The following is a 19,374-nucleotide window of genomic DNA, read 5'->3' on the forward strand; positions in this document are numbered from 1 at the left end:
GGTCACAGCTGCCCCAGGACACCAATACCTAGATTTAAGCCAGGTGTAGTCAGGGAAGAGCAACAGCGATGGGGCATGTGGTGATCTGGGAAGTCCCAGGGTTTCCAGTCCGTGCCAGTGTCCTCATCTGTAAGATGGGGTGGGAGGCTGGGCTCTTCAGTTCAGTTAAGGGTGCCCCGTACTGTCTAGCATGGGTGGGGCCCGCTCCACCAATCATCAGCCTCAACAGCTGCCATGGGAGATAACGGCTCCTCCTGGGCCACGGGGCTGTGCTGGTGGGTGATAGCAAATGACCAAGAGAGCCATGTCCTGCGGCTGTTCCCTGGCCAGCCCCTGAGTTCGGAGGAGCTGAGAACAGGAGACCTAGGTTTATCTTGCCCTTTGGGGAACTGGGGCAGGCCTGGGGCCCTCCCTGGCCTCAGTTTACCCATCTGCAGGATGGAGGTTCTATCATAGCATGCCCTCCCTGCTGCCCCCTCCTGGCCAGCCCAGGCCATGCGGCCTGCTGCTGCTGCTGCTGCTGTAGGGAGCAAGGTCCGCACCTGGGCGGGCTGGGCCCAGCACACCCGCCCCACCTGTTCCCACCCTTCCCCTACTTTCCAACGCACTCAGACCGGTGAAATCTGGACTAGGGCGGCACAGGGCGAGCCCCAGGTGAGAACAGGGCTTCCGTATCAACAGAGCTGGTTTGAATCTGTTTCACATTGACCCTTTATGTGAACGAGAACAGTCGCTTCCCCCGCGAGCTGTCAGAAGGCGTCGTGCCTGTCTTGCTAGTGAGGAAACGGAGGCTCAGAGAGGCAGAAGATTTGCCCAAGATCACACCGCCGGGACCCAGGATTCAAGCGCAGGCCTGCCCCATGTTTCCCAGGCTCTCTGTGGCCTCCTGGCTGCAAGGAGGCAGCCAGGGACCAGGTGCTACCCTTCTGAGGTGAGGCAGAGTGCCCGTCCCTTGGGCACGTCTAACTTGGTGAAGGTCCCGCGGGTGGGTTGTGGCATGATTCCAGCTTGCAGGGTCTGGTGTGGGCAGCAGCTCTCTGCCTTCCCCCCAGTTCCTGGTGGGCAGCCCCAGCAGAGCCCACCCCAGCTTCACTCCCCTACGTGCCGCCTGCCAGTTGGGGTCCGCTGCATCCTAGGTCCTGGGCAAGTCCCCTCCCCTCCTAAACCTTAGTTTCCTTGTCTGTGAAATGGGGACCTGGCGGCAGTGGCACTTCCTACACCTGCTGATTGCTAAGTAAAGTCCTGCGTGGGCAGTGCCCCCGCGAGGAGGACCCACCAGACCACACGGCTCAAGTGGCTCTGGATTTCCTCGCAGGTGCCTGAGATCCCAGGCCCGAGAGGATTAAGGCGGGATTACTGACTGAATGCCGGAGGAATTAGGGCAGCTGGGAGATGAAGCCGTTAGGCCCGGCTGCATCCCATTTCCTGCCTGGTTTCAAGTCAATGTTCCAACAGCGCTGCCTGGCTCGTCTTGCTCTCATCCAATGGACAAGCACACAGGCTCAGAGAGGGGGCGTGACTTGCCCAAGGTCACTCAGCTTGGATGCTGTGGAACAGGGACACCCACTGTCCCAGTCTGTTTATGGGAAGCCGCTCTGCAGCTGTCCTGACCCACCACGTGCCCCACCGCTGTTTCCTTGCCTTGACCCCTTGTTGCCTGGACCAGGGTGGCACAGCTCCAGGCTCTTGGGCCCCTCGCGGAGGACAGGAACCTGTGACTGTGTCCCCAAAGACCTGAGTGACTGAGGGGGCCCCACAGAGCTTGGGCTTCCTGGAGGACGAGGAGGGATCTGCCAGCCACCTGCACCACCCCGGCCCCAGGGCTCCCCTGGAGCTACCATGCCAGCCGGACTCAGGTGGGTCTGTAGGAGCACCGTGCCTCTAGTCAGACTTTGAGATGTGCCCCCTGCTCCCACCGTGCCCTCCCCTGCCCAGGACTCTGGTTGTAAACCCTGACTAAGGGGATTTTATCTCCACCAGGGGCCCAGTAGGTGGGAAGTGGCTTAAATAATGCAGGTTTATAATCTCACTAGAGGTCAGAGGAGTCTGAAATGGGCCTCATGGGGCTAAAATCAAGGTGTCTGCAGGGCCGTGTTCCTTCTGGAGGTTCCAGGGGAGGAAAGGGAGGATCCAGTCTGTGCCTTTCCAGCTTCTAGAGGCTGCCTGCGTTCCTTGGTTCGTGGCCCCTTCCCCCACCTTCAAGACAGCAGCGGAGACCTGAGTCCTTCTCATGCCATCTCTCTGTTCTCTCTCCTGCCTCCTCCTCCACACTGGAGGACCCTTGTGATCACACTGGCCCCCCAGTGACCCAGGATAATCCATCTCCCTGTTTGAAGGTCAGCTGATTAGCAACCTTCATTCCATCTGCCTCCTTCATTCTCCCGGCCACGTAATGGGATTCACAGCTTCCAGGGATTAGGACACGGACATCTTGTGGTGGGGGCATAATTCTGTCGACAACACCAAGAAACACTTGGATGTTAAGCATTCACTGAACACTGTTCAGGCTCCAGGTGCTGGGAGCAGCAGTGAACAAAGCCAACAGACACCTCCACCCTCAAGGAGTTCACGTTCATGGGCGAGGGAACAGATGAAACCCAGCAATGAAAATAAGTAGTGTAATGACTTGAAAAGTGCAGGGGAGAAAGAGAAGACGGATGGAGAATGACACCTGGCCCCTTCTCTATTTCTTTTTTTTTTTTTCCACTCTTGTTTCCCAGGCTGGAGGGCAATGGTGCGATCTCAGCTCACTGCAACCTCCGCCTCCCGGCTTTGATGATTCTCCTGCCTCAGCCTCTCGAGTAGCTGGGATTATAGGTGTGCACCACCACGCCCAGCTAATTTTTTTTTTTTTTTTTTAAAGTAGAGACAGGGTTTTGCCATGTTGGCCATGCTGGTCTTGAACTCCTGACCTCAGGCGATCCACCCGCCTCGGCCTCCCAAAGTGCTGGGATTACAGGCATGAGCCACCATGCCTGGCCTCGCTTCTCTATTTCTAAGGTGACCCAAATTTCTTTACTGCTTTCTGGCAAATCCACCTCTGGCTGGGGGTAGGCTGGTGACGCAGGGCTTGAAGGCCACATGGGGACTTTTGTCTTCTGGTGAGAAAGGAAATACTAGAGGGTTTTTGCTTCCCTTTTTAAAAAATTCAGATATGGCCAGGCTGAATTCTCCAAAATGATTGGCATTTTACCTTGTGCTAGCAGAGTCTGAGGAGTGTAGCTGCTCCCAGATTCTCATCAAACTACAGTGCTGACATCTTTAGTTCTAGTCCTTCTAGTGTGTACGCACTGGTATCTTTTTTTTTTTTTTTTGGAGACGGAGTCTCGCTCTGTCGCCCAGGCTGGAGTGCAGTGGCCGGATCTCAGCTCACTGCAAGTTCCGCCTCCCGGGTTCACGCCATTCTCCTGCCTCAGCCTCCCGAGTAGCTGGGACTACAGGCGCCCGCCACCTCGCCCGGCTAGTTTTTTGTATTTTTTAGTAGAGACGGGGTTTCACCGTGTTAGCCAGGATGGTCTCGATCTCCTGACCTCGTGATCTGCCCGTCTCGGCCTCCCAAAGTGCTGGGATTACAGGCGTGAGCCACCGCGCCCGGCCGCACTGGTATCTTATTAAATGCTTTTAACTGTTTTGGTAGAGATGGGGCCTTGCTGTATTGCATAGTCTGGTCTTGAACACCTGGCCTCAAGTGATCTCCAGCCTCACCCTCCTGAAGTGCTGGGATTACAGGTGTGAGCCACTGCTCTGGGCCTCATTCAATGTTTTGCTTGTCCCTGACAAGTAATGGAGTTAAGCTCTTTTTCACGTTTATTGGCCATTAAGTCATCTTGCTTTTGGAAATGCCAGTTGTTGGCTGGGCGCGGTGGCTCACGCCTGTAATCCCAGCACTTTGGGAGGCCGAGACGGGCGGATCACGAGGTCAGGAGATCGAGACCATCCTGGCTAGCACAGTGAAACCCCGTCTCTACTAAAAAATACAAAAAAACTAGCCGGGCGAGGTGGCGGGCGCCTGTAGTCCCAGTTACTCGGGAGGCTGAGGCAGGAGAATGGCGTGAACCTGGGAGGCGGAGCTTGCAGTGAGCTGAGATCCGGCCACTGTACTCCAGCCTGGGCGACAGAGCGAGACTCCGTCTCAAAAAAAAAAAAAAAAAAAAAAAAAAAAGGAAATGCCAGTTGTTAACTGGCTTGTCCTCTTCTTTTTGCGTTAAGACACTTAATACATGCTGGATACAGATCCTCTGTTAGATTACATGTACTGCAAACATTTTCTCCTAGCCTGTGGCTTGTCTTTTTCGTTTTTTTTTTTTTTTTTTTTTTTGAGATGGAGTCTCGCTGTCACCCAGGTTCAGTGGCGTGATCTTGGCTCACTACAACCTCTGCCTCCCAGGTTCAAGCGATTCTCCTGCCTCAGACTCCCAAGTAGCTGGGATTACAAGTGAATACCACCACGCCTGGCTAATTTTTGTATTTTTAGTAGAGATGGGGTTTTGCCACGTTGGCCAGGCTGGTCTTGAACTCCCGACCTCAGGTGATGCGCCCACCTTGGTCTCCCAAAGTGCTGGGATTACAGGCGTGAACCACCGTGCCCGGCCAGCTTCTCTATTCATTGGAGGATTTGAGTGACATGAACAACTAAGGTTTTCTTTTTTTGAGACAGAGTCTTACTCTGTCACCCAGGCTGGAGTGCAGTGGTGTGATCTCAGCTCACCACAACCTCTGCCTCCTAGGTTCAAGCCATTCTCCTGCCTCAGCCTCCAGGGTAGCTGGGATTATAGGCACCTGTCACCACGCCTGGTTATCCACTTAGGTTTTTGAAGGGCCCCTCGGGCTTGGGGTGGAGAGTGAAGGGAAGCAGGGGGAAGTTTAGGTCTTGCAGTCGTCCAGGTGAGACATGACACTGCCTGTGACCGGTGGCAGGGGTGGAGGTTGGGAGAAGTGGCCAGAGAGCAGATCTATTTTGTGGGTGAGGCTGACGGTATTTGCTGGACTGCCCTGGAACCAGAGGGAAGTACAGAGTCAGGTTGACTACAAGGTGTTTGGCTTAAGTTCATAGAAGAACGGAGTTGCCATTTGCTGGCATGAGGAAAATGGAGAAGCAGATTTTGGGAGGAAAATGAAGGGTTTGGCTTCTGACTCGCTGAACTGGATGTGCTGTTTAAGTGGATATGGATTTCACAGTTGTACTGATGAAGCTGGAATTGGTTCAAGTATAAAAGGAGGGTCATCTAAATATAGATATTGAAGGTAATCCTCAGTGAGATGAGGTTACTGAGAGGGTGTGGGGAGGCAGGAGCGGGGTGAGGCTGGGAGGGGCAGCTGGGGGGAGGGGAGAGAAGCCCAGCGATGTCCTTGGTGTCTCTGTGAAGATGGCACTTCTGGCGGAGGGACAGACACCCCCCCCGCCTGAGACAGGCTGAGGAACAACCCTACAGCAACTCAGGGCACTGGTGACTTTGTCAGAGCACCCCAAATCGAACAAACACCCACTAAAGAGGGAGTGCCTCTAAGAAGCCGAAAGGGGGCGCCACCCAGGCTCCAGAGGGGAAAACTTTGCACTCATTTTCTAACATGTCAACAACCCTGGACCACACAGGGTCCGGGGTGTCAGAAAAATACTGGCTCTGTGATCAGCTTTGAAACAACTTTATTAGAAGGCTGCTTTAAATGACAACTTCCAACTTCCATTTCTTTCTTAATTTGCTTTTTGACGATTCCAGTTATAACTATATATGTTCATATATAACAATAATTTTTGCATTGATCTTTGCATCCTATTGAAGAGTGAAGATTTCCTCATCAGGTCATTCTGGTGGAATGGAAGTGCAACTGTGACGTCGCCAGTTGGCCAGCATTGTTAAGCAAGGGCGGCAGAAGGCTGGGAGGGAGGGAGCCAGCCCCCCACCCTCTCCTCCAGCCCCCGCCCACCACAGATTCACAGTGAGAGGCACCTCACTGCCTTGACATTCAGAAAGTGTGAAATAAAGAAACCCTCGCAGTGCAGGAAATAACTGGATTCCACCTTCAAGGTTATTGAGGTTCCTCCCTCTCTCTCCAGGCCCCTAGTCAAACCCTGAAATCCTAAGGCTTAGGGAAAGCCCTTCCCCAACCTGCCAAAGGAAAGGACCCAGGGCTGCCTTCTGGCCGCTTTTCTGCCTTCAGTCCCATAAGGAATTTCTCTGGACAGACGTGATTGCGGCGGCCCAAGGTCCCCCTTCTTCTTCTCTTCCCACCCCACTGGGTGGGCTTGGAAAGGTACAATCAACCATGAACATAAATATGAATAAAAAATGAACTTGAAAATGACAAGCTATTAATTAAACAAATCTATAAAAATAGTTAGGACATAACTCTGTTCAAATAAATACAAAATAAATAGGTTCCAAGCAGTGACACGAGTGGAATGTGAGGCTGGTCCCGCTGCGCCCCCGCTGGGGTTGGACAGGAACCCCCAGGGCGTCAGAACAGACTCTGAGCAGTCAGCCAAGCTCCCTGCTCCCTCGCCTTCCTCTGGAAGCACAGAAGTCGCTCATTTGTCTGGCTGGTCTTTCTGGACAAAACCCTTTTCCCAACAATGCATAATTAAGGCCTCCAACACCTTTTCCTTCCCTTGCCAGAACACGCCAACGCTCTGCCCTTCGCCCTCAAACACGGCGCTCCACTGCCCTCGTGCCACGGTGGGGACAGTGAGTTTGGTTCTGAGGTGGTGCCCATCCTGACGGGGCCTGGGCCGGCTCAGAGCACCATAAGCCCCAGCACTTGCCTTCTGTGCAGCCAGGCCAGGCAGCCCGAGCCCCATGCACTCCCATGCATGCCCAGGAGTCCCAGCCATCAGCAGGGCTCAGATGCCAGTGAGCGCCAAGGCCAGACCCTTTCCTCTTCCTTGCACAGCCAAGTTGGCGTCGATGCTTTAGGTTGGGAAGTCAGGCCTGGGAGGCCACGTGACCTCACCTTTCACCATGGACTACGGGGTTGGATGAGGGGGTGGGATGTGGGCTGTAGCCCTCCTCCCACCTTATTACATCAGCTGAGAGGCAGGAAGCAGAGGGCACAGGGAGATGCACGGCAGGCCAGAGGGCAGGGGCCGTGGCCAGCAGCTGAAATGGAAGAACGAAGCCGGCCTCCAAGCTCGCTATTGGCAGGCACTGCAGAAAATGTCCTGTTCCTACACATGTGAGCCTGGAGCCCGCTGACCCTGGACCCTAAGGAATGCCTGTGGTCTTCCCTGGAACCAGCAGGAGGGTCTGCTGGGGTCAGCAGGACAAGCCCTGGGCCTGCCAGCTCTCCCCACCCTCCCTGGGGTGCATCTAGGGTTTTCACAGCTTGGCTCGAGTCAGCTTAGTGTCGGCACATTCACAGAATGAGATGGCTGCATACCCCGGGCTGCGGCCCAGGATCAGCGAGTCCACGGCGGGGCCGCCCTCCCCCCGTCACCGCGACTGCACGCCCAGGGTGATCTTCAGGTTCTCGTAGACCACGTAGCTGATGCTCACGGCTGGGATGACCTTCATGAAGTTGGGGGCCAGCCCCCTGTACAGCCCGAAGGCCCCCTCGGTCCGCAGGATCTGTTTGAAGAGGCTGCTCATGGTCACCTCTGGAGCGCCTTCAATGGAGGCTGCAGGAGGGAGGCCACCAGTCAGATGCTTCTCTCCGCACCCTCCGAACTCCCAGGGGACTGCCCAGGGCCAGCCTTACCTTGTGCCTGCATCCGGGTCCTAACTAGGGCCAGGGGGTAGCTGGCCAGCTGGCCACAGGTACTGGACATGGTGCCACAGGCCAGGAGCACAAACACACCGGGGTCCGCACTGTTCACTGCATAGCGCTGCAGCCAGGCATTCTTGAGCGTCTAGAAGGGGAAGGGAGCATGGGATAAGCCCCAGGAAGGGCTAGCGAGGCAGCAAGAAACAGGGGGCTGTTACTGGGTCCTCAGGCCACTGGAACCCAACTGCCGGGCCCGGGGCCTGGCTGGACTCCTAGCCTGGCTGTCCTGTTTCTGCTGTCACTGGGAATTCCAGGACAAGGTAGAGGGAACACCGCCTACCCCACACAGAAGGGCTGACTTCTGGGGTCTGTCTGGAGTGTGCTGGGGCCTGCAAGCCCCTAGGGGCCACCCTGCTCTGGGGATCTGCCTGCTGAGCCCCTGAGGACGCAGAGCCTGGATGCAGGGTCACAGGGGCTGCCAGAGGCGGGCAGGATGAAGGAAAGCTTGCAATAAACACAGGAGCCGGAAGGAGACGCAGTCTTTGATGCAGTGTCCTGCACTAGGCATGCGTCCGTCAAGGAGAGAGACAGCAGGCGGAGGTGTGCTGGGAGGGGGTTTCTAAACCTGTCCGGCTTGGGCCGGGGCCTCAGCCCTCTTGGGCCTCACCTCATAGACTGCGAGGTCGATGCCGGCATAGGGGATGATGCCCAGCATGTTGGGGACATAGCCTTTGTAGAAGGCGGCCACCCCCTCTCTGGCCAGGATCCTCCTGGCGCAGTCCAGCATTCCTGAGTACTGGCCTGTTTTCCGCAGTGCCATCCGGGTCTTCAGGACCTGCACAACAGGAGCGGCGGGAAGCGTGAGCACAGCCTGCACCTCTCCCCAGTCCCGTGCCCACTGCCCGGCCCAGGACCCAGGTGGCCCCTCACCTCCATTGGGTAGATGCTGCTCTGGGCGATCGCCCCTGCCAAGGACCCTGCCACAAGCCTCTCGTGAATCCTCAGAGTCTCCTGGTCACTACCAACAAGGCGCTTGATCTAGAACCAGGAGCAAACAAACCACCCAATATACCCAGAGGCTGAGGCACCTGCTGCTGCCCCTCCCTTCCTCCTGGAGCCAGGCAGTCTCAGCTGAGCCCTGGAGTCCCTGGCACATTTTATGCTGCCCAGAAATGTAAGGAACTGGTGGCTAGCCCGGGCCTCCCGCCTCGCCCTGCTGTCCCTGGGGTACCATGGCTGGCTCCAAGTGTCAGGGAGCTCAGTCCAGGGAAAGCCAGCAAGTCCAGACAGTGAATAGCCACTGGCTGGTGACCCTCCCTGAGGAGCTGGGTCCTCACCTGCTCATAGGCCATGAATTTGATGGCTGATTCGGGGGCAATTTTGAGGACATTGATGCCATTGCCCCGCCAGAGTGACCTGGCCCCTCCTTCTCGAATCATCTGAGTGAAGCCGCCAATGATGCCCATGTTGTTGCTGCGCGAGGCATGGACCTGGGAGGGAGGACCAAGCAGTTAGACGGACCCGGGGGGGCCATAGGCTGCCTCACCCGGCCAAGAGCCTCTGCTGGCCAACTGGCTGTGGCCAAAGCGAAGGCTCTTTCTTCTGTGAGTTTTGAAGATGAGCTTGGAATCACAAGACCAAAGTAACCCAACACGGCTCAGTGAGGTTCAGCTCCATTGTACTGGGTATCTATTGGTTGCCAGCCTTGTCCTGAACATCTCCATAAAGATGACTTAAAAAAAAAAATCAAGGTCGGGTGCGGTGGCTCATGCCTGTAATCCCAGCTCTTTGGGAGGCCAAAGCAGGTGGATCATTTGAGGTCAGGAGTTCGAGACCAGTCTGGCCAACATGGTGAAAGCCCGTCTCTACTAAAAATACAAAAGTTAGCCAGGCGTGGTGGCAGGCACCTGTAATCCCAGCTACTTGGGAGGCTAAGGCACGGAGAACTGCTTGAACCCAGGAGGTGGAGGTTGCAGTGAGCCGAGATCGTGTCCCTGTACTCCAGCCTGGGTGACAGAGTGAGACTCTATCTTAGAGGGGGAAAAAAAAAAAAAAAGGTTGGGCTTGGTGGCTTACACCTGTAATCCCAGAACTTTGGGAGGCTGAGGTGGGTGGATCACATGATGTGAGGAGTTCCAGACCAGCCTGGCCAACATGGAGAAATCTCATCTCTACTAAAAATACAAAAATTAGCCAGGGGTGGTAGCGTGTGGGTGTAATCCCAGATACTAGGGAGGCTGAGGTGGTAGAATTGCTTGAACCCAGTGGGGGAGGCTGCAGTGAGCCGAGATCACACTACTGCACTCTAGCCTGGGCAACCGAGAAAGACTGTCTCAAAAAAAAAATAACAATAATAATAATTTTTTTAAATCGAATTTTTCATTATAAAAAAACCTTAAAACATATTAAAACAATGATCAAACCACAGCCAACCTCTCTCCTGCTGCCCCACCCATGCTGGTTTAAAGGCACATCCCAGGCATTTGATTTCACCCAAGGCCTGCTTTCAATCTCTACAACATTCCTGACAATTCTGCTAAAAAAACAAAACGATGAGGCAGTTGTTCAAGCCCCTGTTTTCACAGAGGAGGGGAAGTCCTGCGAGGGAAAGGGGTTTGCTCAAGGCCACAAGAGGAAGGGAGGCCGCTGTGGTGGTGCCCTGGGCAGAGTCCAAGCCCAAGGCACTCTGCCCTGAACCACCTGCTTCCTTTGTCTCCGTGCGACACAGGGAGGCCCAGCAAGGCAGGCGGGGGAAGGAAAGGAGGCAGCTTGTCCAAGCTGGGCTCCTGGCACAAGAAGTACTAGGTACGAGCAAGGGGATAGGTGGTGGCCAGTCACCATGCAGACATCAAAGTCCACCAGTGTTGTCGTGTGCGTTTCACAATTCTGCCTTGACATCAGCCCAGCTTATCTCTGCTGTGTGGACATGGATTTGCGTACCTGGCCAAGGTAATGGTGTGGCTTCCCACTGGCATCTAGGTCAGGTGAGGCTCTGCTGACCCCACTGTGGGGTAACGTACACAAGACGTGCTTACAGAAATTGGTTCCTGCCTCACCCCAGTCTCGGTAGCTTCACCTGTCCACATTATGCCCCTGTAATGTGATGCCTCAGATAAAATTAGATCCGCTCTGCACAAAATGTCACCTAGAGTGACATTTTGGTACCCCCTGTCTGAGCAATAATTCCAGTCTAATTTATTGGGGTTAGAAAAGTCTGGGCCCAAAGCAGGCACCAGCCAGAGAAAGGGAAAACTAGCCAAGCAGCATCCCCCAAGTGGAAACTGGCCCCTCCAGGGCTCTGGGGCCTTTTCCCTACATACCTGCATGAGCACCTTGAGCCTGTCCAGGGGGGCCGTGCAGGTTCTGGATACGGCCCCTGCCCCACCTCCTGCCACCAGGTGTCTCCACCACATCCCCGTCTGCCTCTCCTCCACTGTGAACTCATCGGGGACCGTCAGATTCTCACCCACATCAAAGATCTGTGAGGAAAGATGGCATAAGCCTGACTCAGGACCCTCGGGGCAAGGCTGCTGGCACCTGTCGCCTTCTACCCTCCAGCATGGCTCCAGGCCAGGGACCACAGGACAGGGAGAAGGCCAACGATCCTGGGTGGGAAGTGGACTGGGGCCTTCCCCTTCACTCTGAAGGTAGCAGAGTTCTCACCCCAGCTGGGGGCCTGGAGAGAACCTCAGCTGAACACAGCCGGAAGGTGCCAGGTACAAAACCATTCACCGGCCCTTTGCAAAGCTTCCAGGGAGCTCCTTAAGAACAGCTCACAGGCCTGTGTGAGATCGCCAGGCTGGCTGCACTGAAGGGATCAAGCTGGGGTAAGAGCCGTCTGAAACCTCATGTGTAACCAGATCACGCTGGCAGAACATTATGCAAGGCCTCAGCAAACACGAGGGCTCGCTCCCTGCGTAACCTCTCTCCGGGTGGCATCCGGGCTGATTAGAGCCACCTCTGCTCTGATCCCAGGGCTAAAGGCCAGAGCTCTGGGACAGCTGCTCCCACCCCTGGAGGTGTCCACTTAATTTCACCCAATAAGCCCTGGTCTGGCACTGTGAGAGGCAGGTGAGGAGCCCCTCTGGCCTCTCCTCCTGGAGGGGACTGTCCAGGGGGACAGGACTGCACACCAGGACTCAGAGAGGGCCATGCCAAGCGTGAGGGGCTCAGGGCCAGAGACCAATACAGACTCACATTTCCGAACATGAAACCACAGGGGGCAGCGGTGAAAGGGCAGCAAGTGTGTGCCCGTGGGGACACCTCACAGCTCTGCCTAGGTGCTCTCTGTAGAGTAGCTGCTGCCTCGGCCCCCTCCCACCAGGGGGAAGGGTCATACCAGCTTTGGCAGAACAGGCAGCATCATGGGAAGGGTGTCTGAAGTGGCCCATGAGCAGGAGCACGTGGGGACGGAGGGTGTTCCTGGAAGACGACCCCCGTGTGTGTGAACAATGGGGCTGTTCAGGCGGCCAGTGGCCAGAACAGGGGGAACATGCGGACAGCTCTACTCTCCCTCTCTGAGTCCTGCTGTGCAGTCCTGTCCCCCTGGACCATCCGCTCCAGGAGGGGAGGCCAGAGGTGCTCCTCACCTGGCAGAAGAGGGGACAATCTCCTGTGGAGGAGGCGGCGGCTGGAAAGCCCTAGCTGCACTCTGGGATGGGGACAACTGGGTGACTCGGGGCCAGGCCCTGGGAGCAGGTGAGGGCCCCGGGTGTGTGGGGCTCACCGTGGAATGCTTCCAGTAGAGGATGATCTCGGGGATGTTTTCCACGGGGTGCAGGAGGTGGTAGTCTCTCCACTCGTTCCAGTCGATAGTCATCGTGCCGTTTTTATCCATGCTGCGAGACAGAGGCGAGGCTGCCCACCTGCCCATCCGCCAGCTGCGTCCCCCCACCTCCCAGCGAGCCGAGGGCAGGCACCTCGGATGCCCAGAAACCACACGAGGCGCCTCTGCCCCCAGGTGAAAGAGCAGGGGGTTGCACACCCCACTCAGCACAACAATGGCAATATAATGGCCCACAAGAACCCCGTTCTGATCAGGCATGGAAGTCAAGGGAGGCAGTCACGAGCGACACGGATACTTACTAGGTGACAGGGCCCCAGAAATGGCCCGTTCGTATTCTGACAGACAGACAAAGGATGCGGAGGAGAGAGGAGAAACAACACGCATAAGTGCTCGGAGCCATGTTAGTGAAGCAAGCACACACCCAGAGACGTGGGCACGGCACGGCACGAGACGAGCCCCACAGCAGCTGAGCCCGGGGCTGCTGTCCCCGAGGACCAGCCAGCGTTCGGTCCACAGGGTTTTGGGAAGGTCCAGCCAGGACAGACGGCAACTCCCAGGGCTGTTCCGTGAGATTTCCTGGCAGCCACCCCTCACCAGGGAGCTATCTTGTGGGGCAGCGCCTCTGACTAAATTGTTAAGTGCAAGTTACTAGCATGGGGAAGAAATTCACCTGGGATGGAGGCTGCAGTGTGAGCCCCCTGCCCTGCCCCCACCACACACAGGTGCTCTTTGCTGGCCTTTTACCTACTTGAACCACCTCCAAATTAGTTTTCCCTTCATGGGAAATGCTGGCCGATGGGCAGCATTCCAGGTGATCTGTGATTCTTCAAATGAAAGCTGGCCTGCAACGCTGGGGGAGGGGCTGGCCTCCCGCAGGGGTTACTTATTCATCCTTTCTTTTCTTTTTCTTTTTTTTTGAGACAGAGTCTCGATCAGTCACCCAGGCTGGAGTGCAGTGGCGCCATCTCGGCTCACTGCAAGCTCCGCCTCCCGGGTTCACGCCATTCTCCTGCCTCAGCCTCCTGAGTAGCTGGGACTACAGGTGCCCGCCTCCACGCCCTGCTAATTTTTTTGTATTTTTAGTAGAGACGGGGTTTCACTGTGTTAGCCAGGATGATCTCGATCTCCTGACCTCGTGATCTGCCCGCCTCGGCCTCCCAAAGTGCTGGGATTACAGGCGTGAGCCACTGTGCCTGGCCTACTTATTCATCCTTTCAAACCACGAGAAGGCCAAGTTCAGAGAAACAGGGTCAGCATAGGGAATGGCATCGCAGGGTTAGTCTCAGAGCCTTCCTTTCATCACACTTAAACCAAACACAGAGGCTGGCTGAGCACTCACCTCTTGAGAATTTTTTCTGCCTGCTGTTCAGATATCTTGACTCCCAAGTCCCGCAGGGACTGCATGATCTCCTGTGCGTCGATGCGTCCTACAAGAAAAGAGGCCATGAGCAGAGCCAGGCGCACAGGGAGGCCCAAGGCTGGACCGGCTGCAGCTCTGAAGGCAACACTTACCATCATTCTTTTTGTCCAAACTCTTAAACACCAGCCTCAGTTTCTTCTCATGATCTTGGAGATAATGGACAAATTCTTCAAAGTCTAGCTGCCCATCAAGGTCCTTATCTCCAGCTTGTACAATTTTCTAGAAAAGAAAAGTAAGGTTTTGTCTTTTGGCTCCTGGACCAGCCTTTCCTTGTCCCTTGTGGGGCCCCGTCCCCAGGCAATGACTGCACTAATCCGTGAGCAGAGCTGGCCCCAAGGACCCAAGATGCTTCTGCTCCACTCCCAGAGCCACTATGGCAATTGACTCACATGCCAGAGCCACCACCTAGAGCCCCAAGTGCTGGCCAGAACCCAGGCAAGCGCCAATCTTGTCTCCCTCCCAAGCAGAGAGGAAACGAGCAGCCCAGGAAGAGCCCTCTGGACAGAGGCCAACAGGGACAGCTGGGCACTTTGTCAGTCTGAAGACCGGCGTGCCGCACAGCCAGGGTGAGCAGTGTGGCTCTGCTGCAGTGCCGTCCCTGGGTCCCTGGACCCAGGCTTCAACCACACATGCTCCCTGGTGAGACGTGGGGATGGCCATGGAGTTTTTTCCGACAGGAATTCTGCAGCTCGCTGTTTCCCTCCTAAAACTGGCATTGGTCCAAGAAGAATTTGGTGGGCAGGGTGAAAATCGGGGGCAGAGCCAGACTCTGCCACAGCACCCGAGGCCGGGGAAGTATAAGGAGCCAAGGGCATGTGTATGATGGTACTGCCAGTCCTTGCTCTCAGGGAAGCCAGGTGATAGAGCCGCCCTGGCTCTGTCAGTCTGTCACTGAAAAGCACTTTAGTGTCCCAAGAAGGCTTTGAGAGACTGTTCCTTGGCAATGAGGTTCCAAAAGTAATCCCTCCACCCCTACCTCCCAGGAGGTGGGCTTTGTTCAGCAGTTGTTAATGGTTGTGGATGCCCAGCAACTGGGACTGTGCCATGACAGCGCACATTTCCCCAGCACCTAGCGCGGGCCACAGGGCGTGCTAAATGCTTTACTTTTAGCAACCCACTAACCCCTCGCAAACAGCTCTAGGAGGTAGGAAATGTTATTTCCCCCATTTTACAGAGAAGGAAACAGGAGTTCCGAGAGGCTAAACATTTACACAAGGCCAGACAGCTAGGGAAGTGGTGGGCGGGATGCAAGTCGGGCCGTGGTCCTCCCAAGCCGCCTCCCTGCAGATCCTGCCACCACCCTCAAAGCTAACCTCCAGAACATGGGGGATGAAAGTGAGTCACCCCAACTCAGCAACGCCCTGAATCCAGAACCCAAAACTGGAACCGAGACTCTCCCAAGGAAGATGGTACAGTCTTCCTGTGTCCCCCGGCTTTCTCACTGGGAGAAATCAACGGACAGCCAGCTGGAGTCTGGAACTGGATGGCCCACTGGCTAGCTCACATCCTCAAAGGATCACCACCGCACCTCTCTCTTAGACACATTACTGATGGTGCCTTGTGATTCCTCAGCTGCCAAGGGTGCCAGGGGCAGGGAGGCCTGAACAGATACCCCATGACAGATACCCCATGACCTGGCGTGCTCAAAAGGCTAATGCGAGGGGTGTGGCTGGAATGTGGGACAGATGCTGGTACATATTTTATCTTCTATCTGAGGTTACATTTAACTTCCTGTGGACATCTGTGCTCTCAGCCAAGAGTGACATAAATCACCTATACAGTGACTGCTCCAGATCTCTAACAGGAATGGAAATAGAGTGGACAAGCCATTTAGGCAGCAGGTGAACATCAGGCATGGAGCCCTCTGGGACCCAGCCACCTGCACTGCTGCCAGGGTGAGCCACATGCCTCCCTGGGGTGGGTGCTGTCGCACAGACACCCAGAGCAGAGGGTGTGCTCACCGCAGCTGGCTTCAACGCATTCTCAAAGTGCTTGCTTCTGCCTCAGGGGGCCTGAGTCTCCTTCTGTCTCCTTCCTTGGATCTGCAAATCCCCCTCGGTGCACAGTGGGCACTGGGGGTAGCAAGGAAACTGATTAACAGAGAAGCCGAGGAGGCAAGGGGCCTCCAGACTCTGCAGTTCGGCTTCCCCACCTTCAGGGCGGACACAGGCCCTGCTCCACAGGGATGTCTAAGGGTCGAGAAGGTGGGAGGCTCCCTCACCCCCACACCAGGGATGGGCAGCTCCCCCACCAGCACCCTCAACTCCTGGGCCTCCCTGCCTTCTCCTTCCTTGCACTATGGCCTGGCCCCCCAGACCCCTTTCTGGCTCTGTACTTCTCAGGAACACCCGCCTCATTCCAGCAAAAGGAATTTCCTTTCTGAAAGTCCATTTCTCACAACAGCCTTCGCTAGAATTCCAGCCTTCCCGGGAAGTCACGTGAAAACCAGTCACTACTGTGACGTACACGTGCCGGCCATAGCCACATGACAATGGGAAAAAACTCCTACATTTCAGACATTTTTTCCTCTCAGTGGGGGATGGTTCATGCATGCTCAGCCATTCACTCAACAGATACCACTTGAACGCGCCTCTCCCTTCCGCATGGTCACCCCACAGACCTGCTTCCACTGGCGGTAGGTGGAGAACTCCTGGGAGGGGATGAAGACGCTGAGCTTGAAGATGGACTTCAGCTCGGCAGGGAGCCCCTTGGACTCGAAGTACTGGAACTCGGTCTGGGCCTCCCCGATGACCGGCACGTACAGGCACAGACAGAGCATGTTGGCAGCCTGCTGGGTGCTCCACTGCCCTCACCACTGGGAGCAAGTTCCCTAAATGCTGCCGGTCCCAGGGAAACTTGCATAAGACAAGCCCGGCCTCAGCTGTCATTGGCTGCTTAAGCCCTGCCCTTTTACTTAATTGAAAAAAAGAAAAAAACCCTCCCACGGCAAGTCCTGCCAACAGCCAATGAACACAGAGCCCGGGGGAGAAGGTGGCATCGGGTTGCTCAAGTGAGAGGCACAAAGATGAGGGTTGACGTCACCGCTCCCTCCCTGCAGTTAACTCTTGGAGAAGAGGCCGGGTGGCGCGTTCTGCCTGCCTGGGTACCAGGTACAGAGCCCAAACGAACCTTCACCCTCTGGCTCTGGCTGCCAACCCCTCCAAATGAACAAACAGCTTATGGCCTGTCACACGTGTCACACAACACACGTGTCACACAACACAACAGTTTTCTCTTTTTAGTAAATCATTCCCAACTGAAAAATCAGTAGATGGAGACAGAGCTGATTGCCACACAAAACGGGCCCAGTTCAGCTGTGAGGACAGGAGGCTGAGGGGTGGCTGAGAGCCAGGTGCCCAGTCACCCTGGAAAGTGGACCCCACCATGGGCCTGTGTATCCCACAGGGGAGCTGCCCTGGCCACACACGGCTCCAGGCACAGTTCTAGCTGGCTCCTGCTCCAGGGACCTGCAGCCCTCCACAGCCCACATTGCATTGAAACCTCTTCCAGGCCATTCTGCAGTGTGAGCACCAGCCTTCACCTAGGGGCCCCAGAGTGCCCAGGAGCTGACACAATGGGGTTGGGAAGAGGACACCATGCCGAAGGACCCCCCAGAAGCATCAATCTGGGGTCAGCCGAGGCCTCACACGAGATCCACAGTCTTCAATGCCCACGTCCACTCAGAACACGTAGGAGCCCAGTCTTAGTCACAGCCAGAACTTTGCTGTTCAACACAGAAGCTTTTTAAATGTAAAGTCATAGCCAGGCGTGGTGGCGCACGCCTGTAATCCCAGCTACCGGGGAGGCTGAGGCACGAGAATTGCCTGAACCCAGGAGGCAGAGGTTGCACTGCGCCAGGATTGTGCCACTGCACTCCGGCCTGGGCGACAGAGTGAAACTGTGTCTCAAACAAAAAAGTAAATTCATTAAAATGAAATGAAATTACAAACTCAGTTCCCCAGGATAGCCACACGTGGTCACTGGGCAACACAGCTCGAGAACGACTCTTTCGGCGCAGGACGATTCTCCGCAGGTCGGCCTGAATTCTCCACTCATTCCTTCCCCCCAGATTCGTGCTGCGGAGGAAGAGACCACGTCACCAAGATGAGAACAGGCTCAGTCTCACCCTTGTTCCTTCTACAGTGCGCCACTTCCTAATATAGACTACATCTTCCCACTACCGGGATGGATAAAAATGGATAGTTATTACTTGGGGATCACAGAAGTAAAAGGACTTCTTAATGCACTAAAAAGCTTGTTGTTAACTTGTAAAGAGGGTATTACAAGATGTTGATACTAACACACAACATTATGAAGCAGAGATCATGACAAGTGATATGACATTTGGGCCCTTCTAATGAAGATCTGATAACGAGTCTGTGAGAACAGGTCTTGGGCTACCCTAGCGACGGATCCTATGAGGTCACACTGGATTATCCAGGCAGATTCCTGCTCAGCTGCCACTAAATCCATGACACTCAGCTGTCTCTTAAGCTGCCCAATCCAGAATGTTCTGCCTTGGGTTATTTTAACACGTATCTTATCTCTACCACCAGGGTCCTTGAAGGTAGAAGGCTCTTGCTTCAAACCCTTGAACCTCCTTGTCTGGAACTAACCTTTTGCCTTGATCAAATAAGGTGCTTCATGAATAGCTTCCAATGAGTGAATTAGCTCAGGGGGCCTCTAACACCCCAATAAACAAACTCATAACCATACTTGATGAAGGCCTATTTTTCTGAGCATCTGCAAATAGAGTTGTCAGGGCATTATACTCCAATGAACAAGATAATGTATCATTATTATTATTATTATTTTTGAGACAGACTCTCACTCTGTCACCCAGGATGGAGTGTGGTGACATGATCTTGGCTTACTGCAACCTCTGCCTCCCAGGTTCAAGCGATTCTTGTGCCTCAGCCGCTCAAGTAGTTGGGATTACAGGCACTCACCACCACACCTGGCTGATTTTTTTTTTGAGACGGAGTCTCGCTCTGTCGCCTAGGCTGGAGTGCAGTGGCTGGATCTCAGCTCACTGCAAGCTCCGCCTCCTGGGTTCCCGCCATTCTCCTGCCTCAGCCTCCTGAGTAGCTGGGACTATAGCACCCGCCACCTCGCCCAGCTAGTTTTTTGTATTTTTTAGTAGAGACGGGGTTTCACAGTGTTAGCCAGGATGGTCTCGATCTCCTGACCTCGTGATCTGCCCATCTCGGCCTCCCAAAGTGCTGGGATCACAGGCTTGAGCCACTGCGCCCAGCCTAATTTTTGTATTTTTAGTAGAGACTGGGTTTTACCATGTTGGCCAGGCTGGTCTCCAACTCCTGGCCTCAAGTGATCTGCCTGCCTCGGCCTCCCAAAGTGCTAGGATTACAAGTATGAGCCACTGCGCCTAGCCTCTATTATTTTATTTTAAAGGAGGTTCACATTTATAAACAAAAGAGCTGAACCTTAAAATGCTGGTCTTTAGGAATGC

At 55.1% G+C, this 19,374-nt stretch overlaps 1 protein-coding gene across 12 annotated transcripts in view; it reads right to left on the bottom strand.

Moving 5' to 3' along the window:
* Positions 1-5,627: 5,627 nt before the first annotated feature.
* SLC25A25 (solute carrier family 25 member 25) overlaps positions 5,628-19,374 on the bottom strand; it is a 44,948-nt gene continuing 31,201 nt past the window's right edge. For 4 of the 12 annotated variants that reach the window (XM_005582126.4, XM_065530029.1, XM_074016434.1 and 1 more), the window contains 10 exons: positions 13,997-14,123; positions 13,824-13,911; positions 12,784-12,819; positions 12,425-12,536; positions 11,019-11,177; positions 9,036-9,188; positions 8,629-8,736; positions 8,366-8,533; positions 7,693-7,843; positions 5,628-7,612 (listed from right to left, as the gene is read on the bottom strand). In XM_005582126.4, coding sequence (XP_005582183.1) covers positions 7,428-7,612; positions 7,693-7,843; positions 8,366-8,533; positions 8,629-8,736; positions 9,036-9,188; positions 11,019-11,177; positions 12,425-12,536; positions 12,784-12,819; positions 13,824-13,911; positions 13,997-14,123 — 1,287 coding nt within the window. In that variant the 3' untranslated portion in view covers positions 5,628-7,427. Of the gene's footprint in view, positions 7,613-7,692; positions 7,844-8,365; positions 8,534-8,628; positions 8,737-9,035; positions 9,189-11,018; positions 11,178-12,424; positions 12,537-12,783; positions 12,820-13,823; positions 13,912-13,996; positions 14,124-15,865; positions 15,977-16,524; positions 16,710-19,374 lie in introns of those variants that run through there. The other 8 variants (XM_005582127.4, XM_065530030.1, XM_074016435.1 and 5 more) reach the window with 5 other exon arrangements.

The sequence above is a fragment of the Macaca fascicularis genome, chromosome 15, assembly GCF_037993035.2.
Source record: "Macaca fascicularis isolate 582-1 chromosome 15, T2T-MFA8v1.1".
Taxonomy (NCBI): Eukaryota; Metazoa; Chordata; class Mammalia; order Primates; family Cercopithecidae; genus Macaca; species Macaca fascicularis.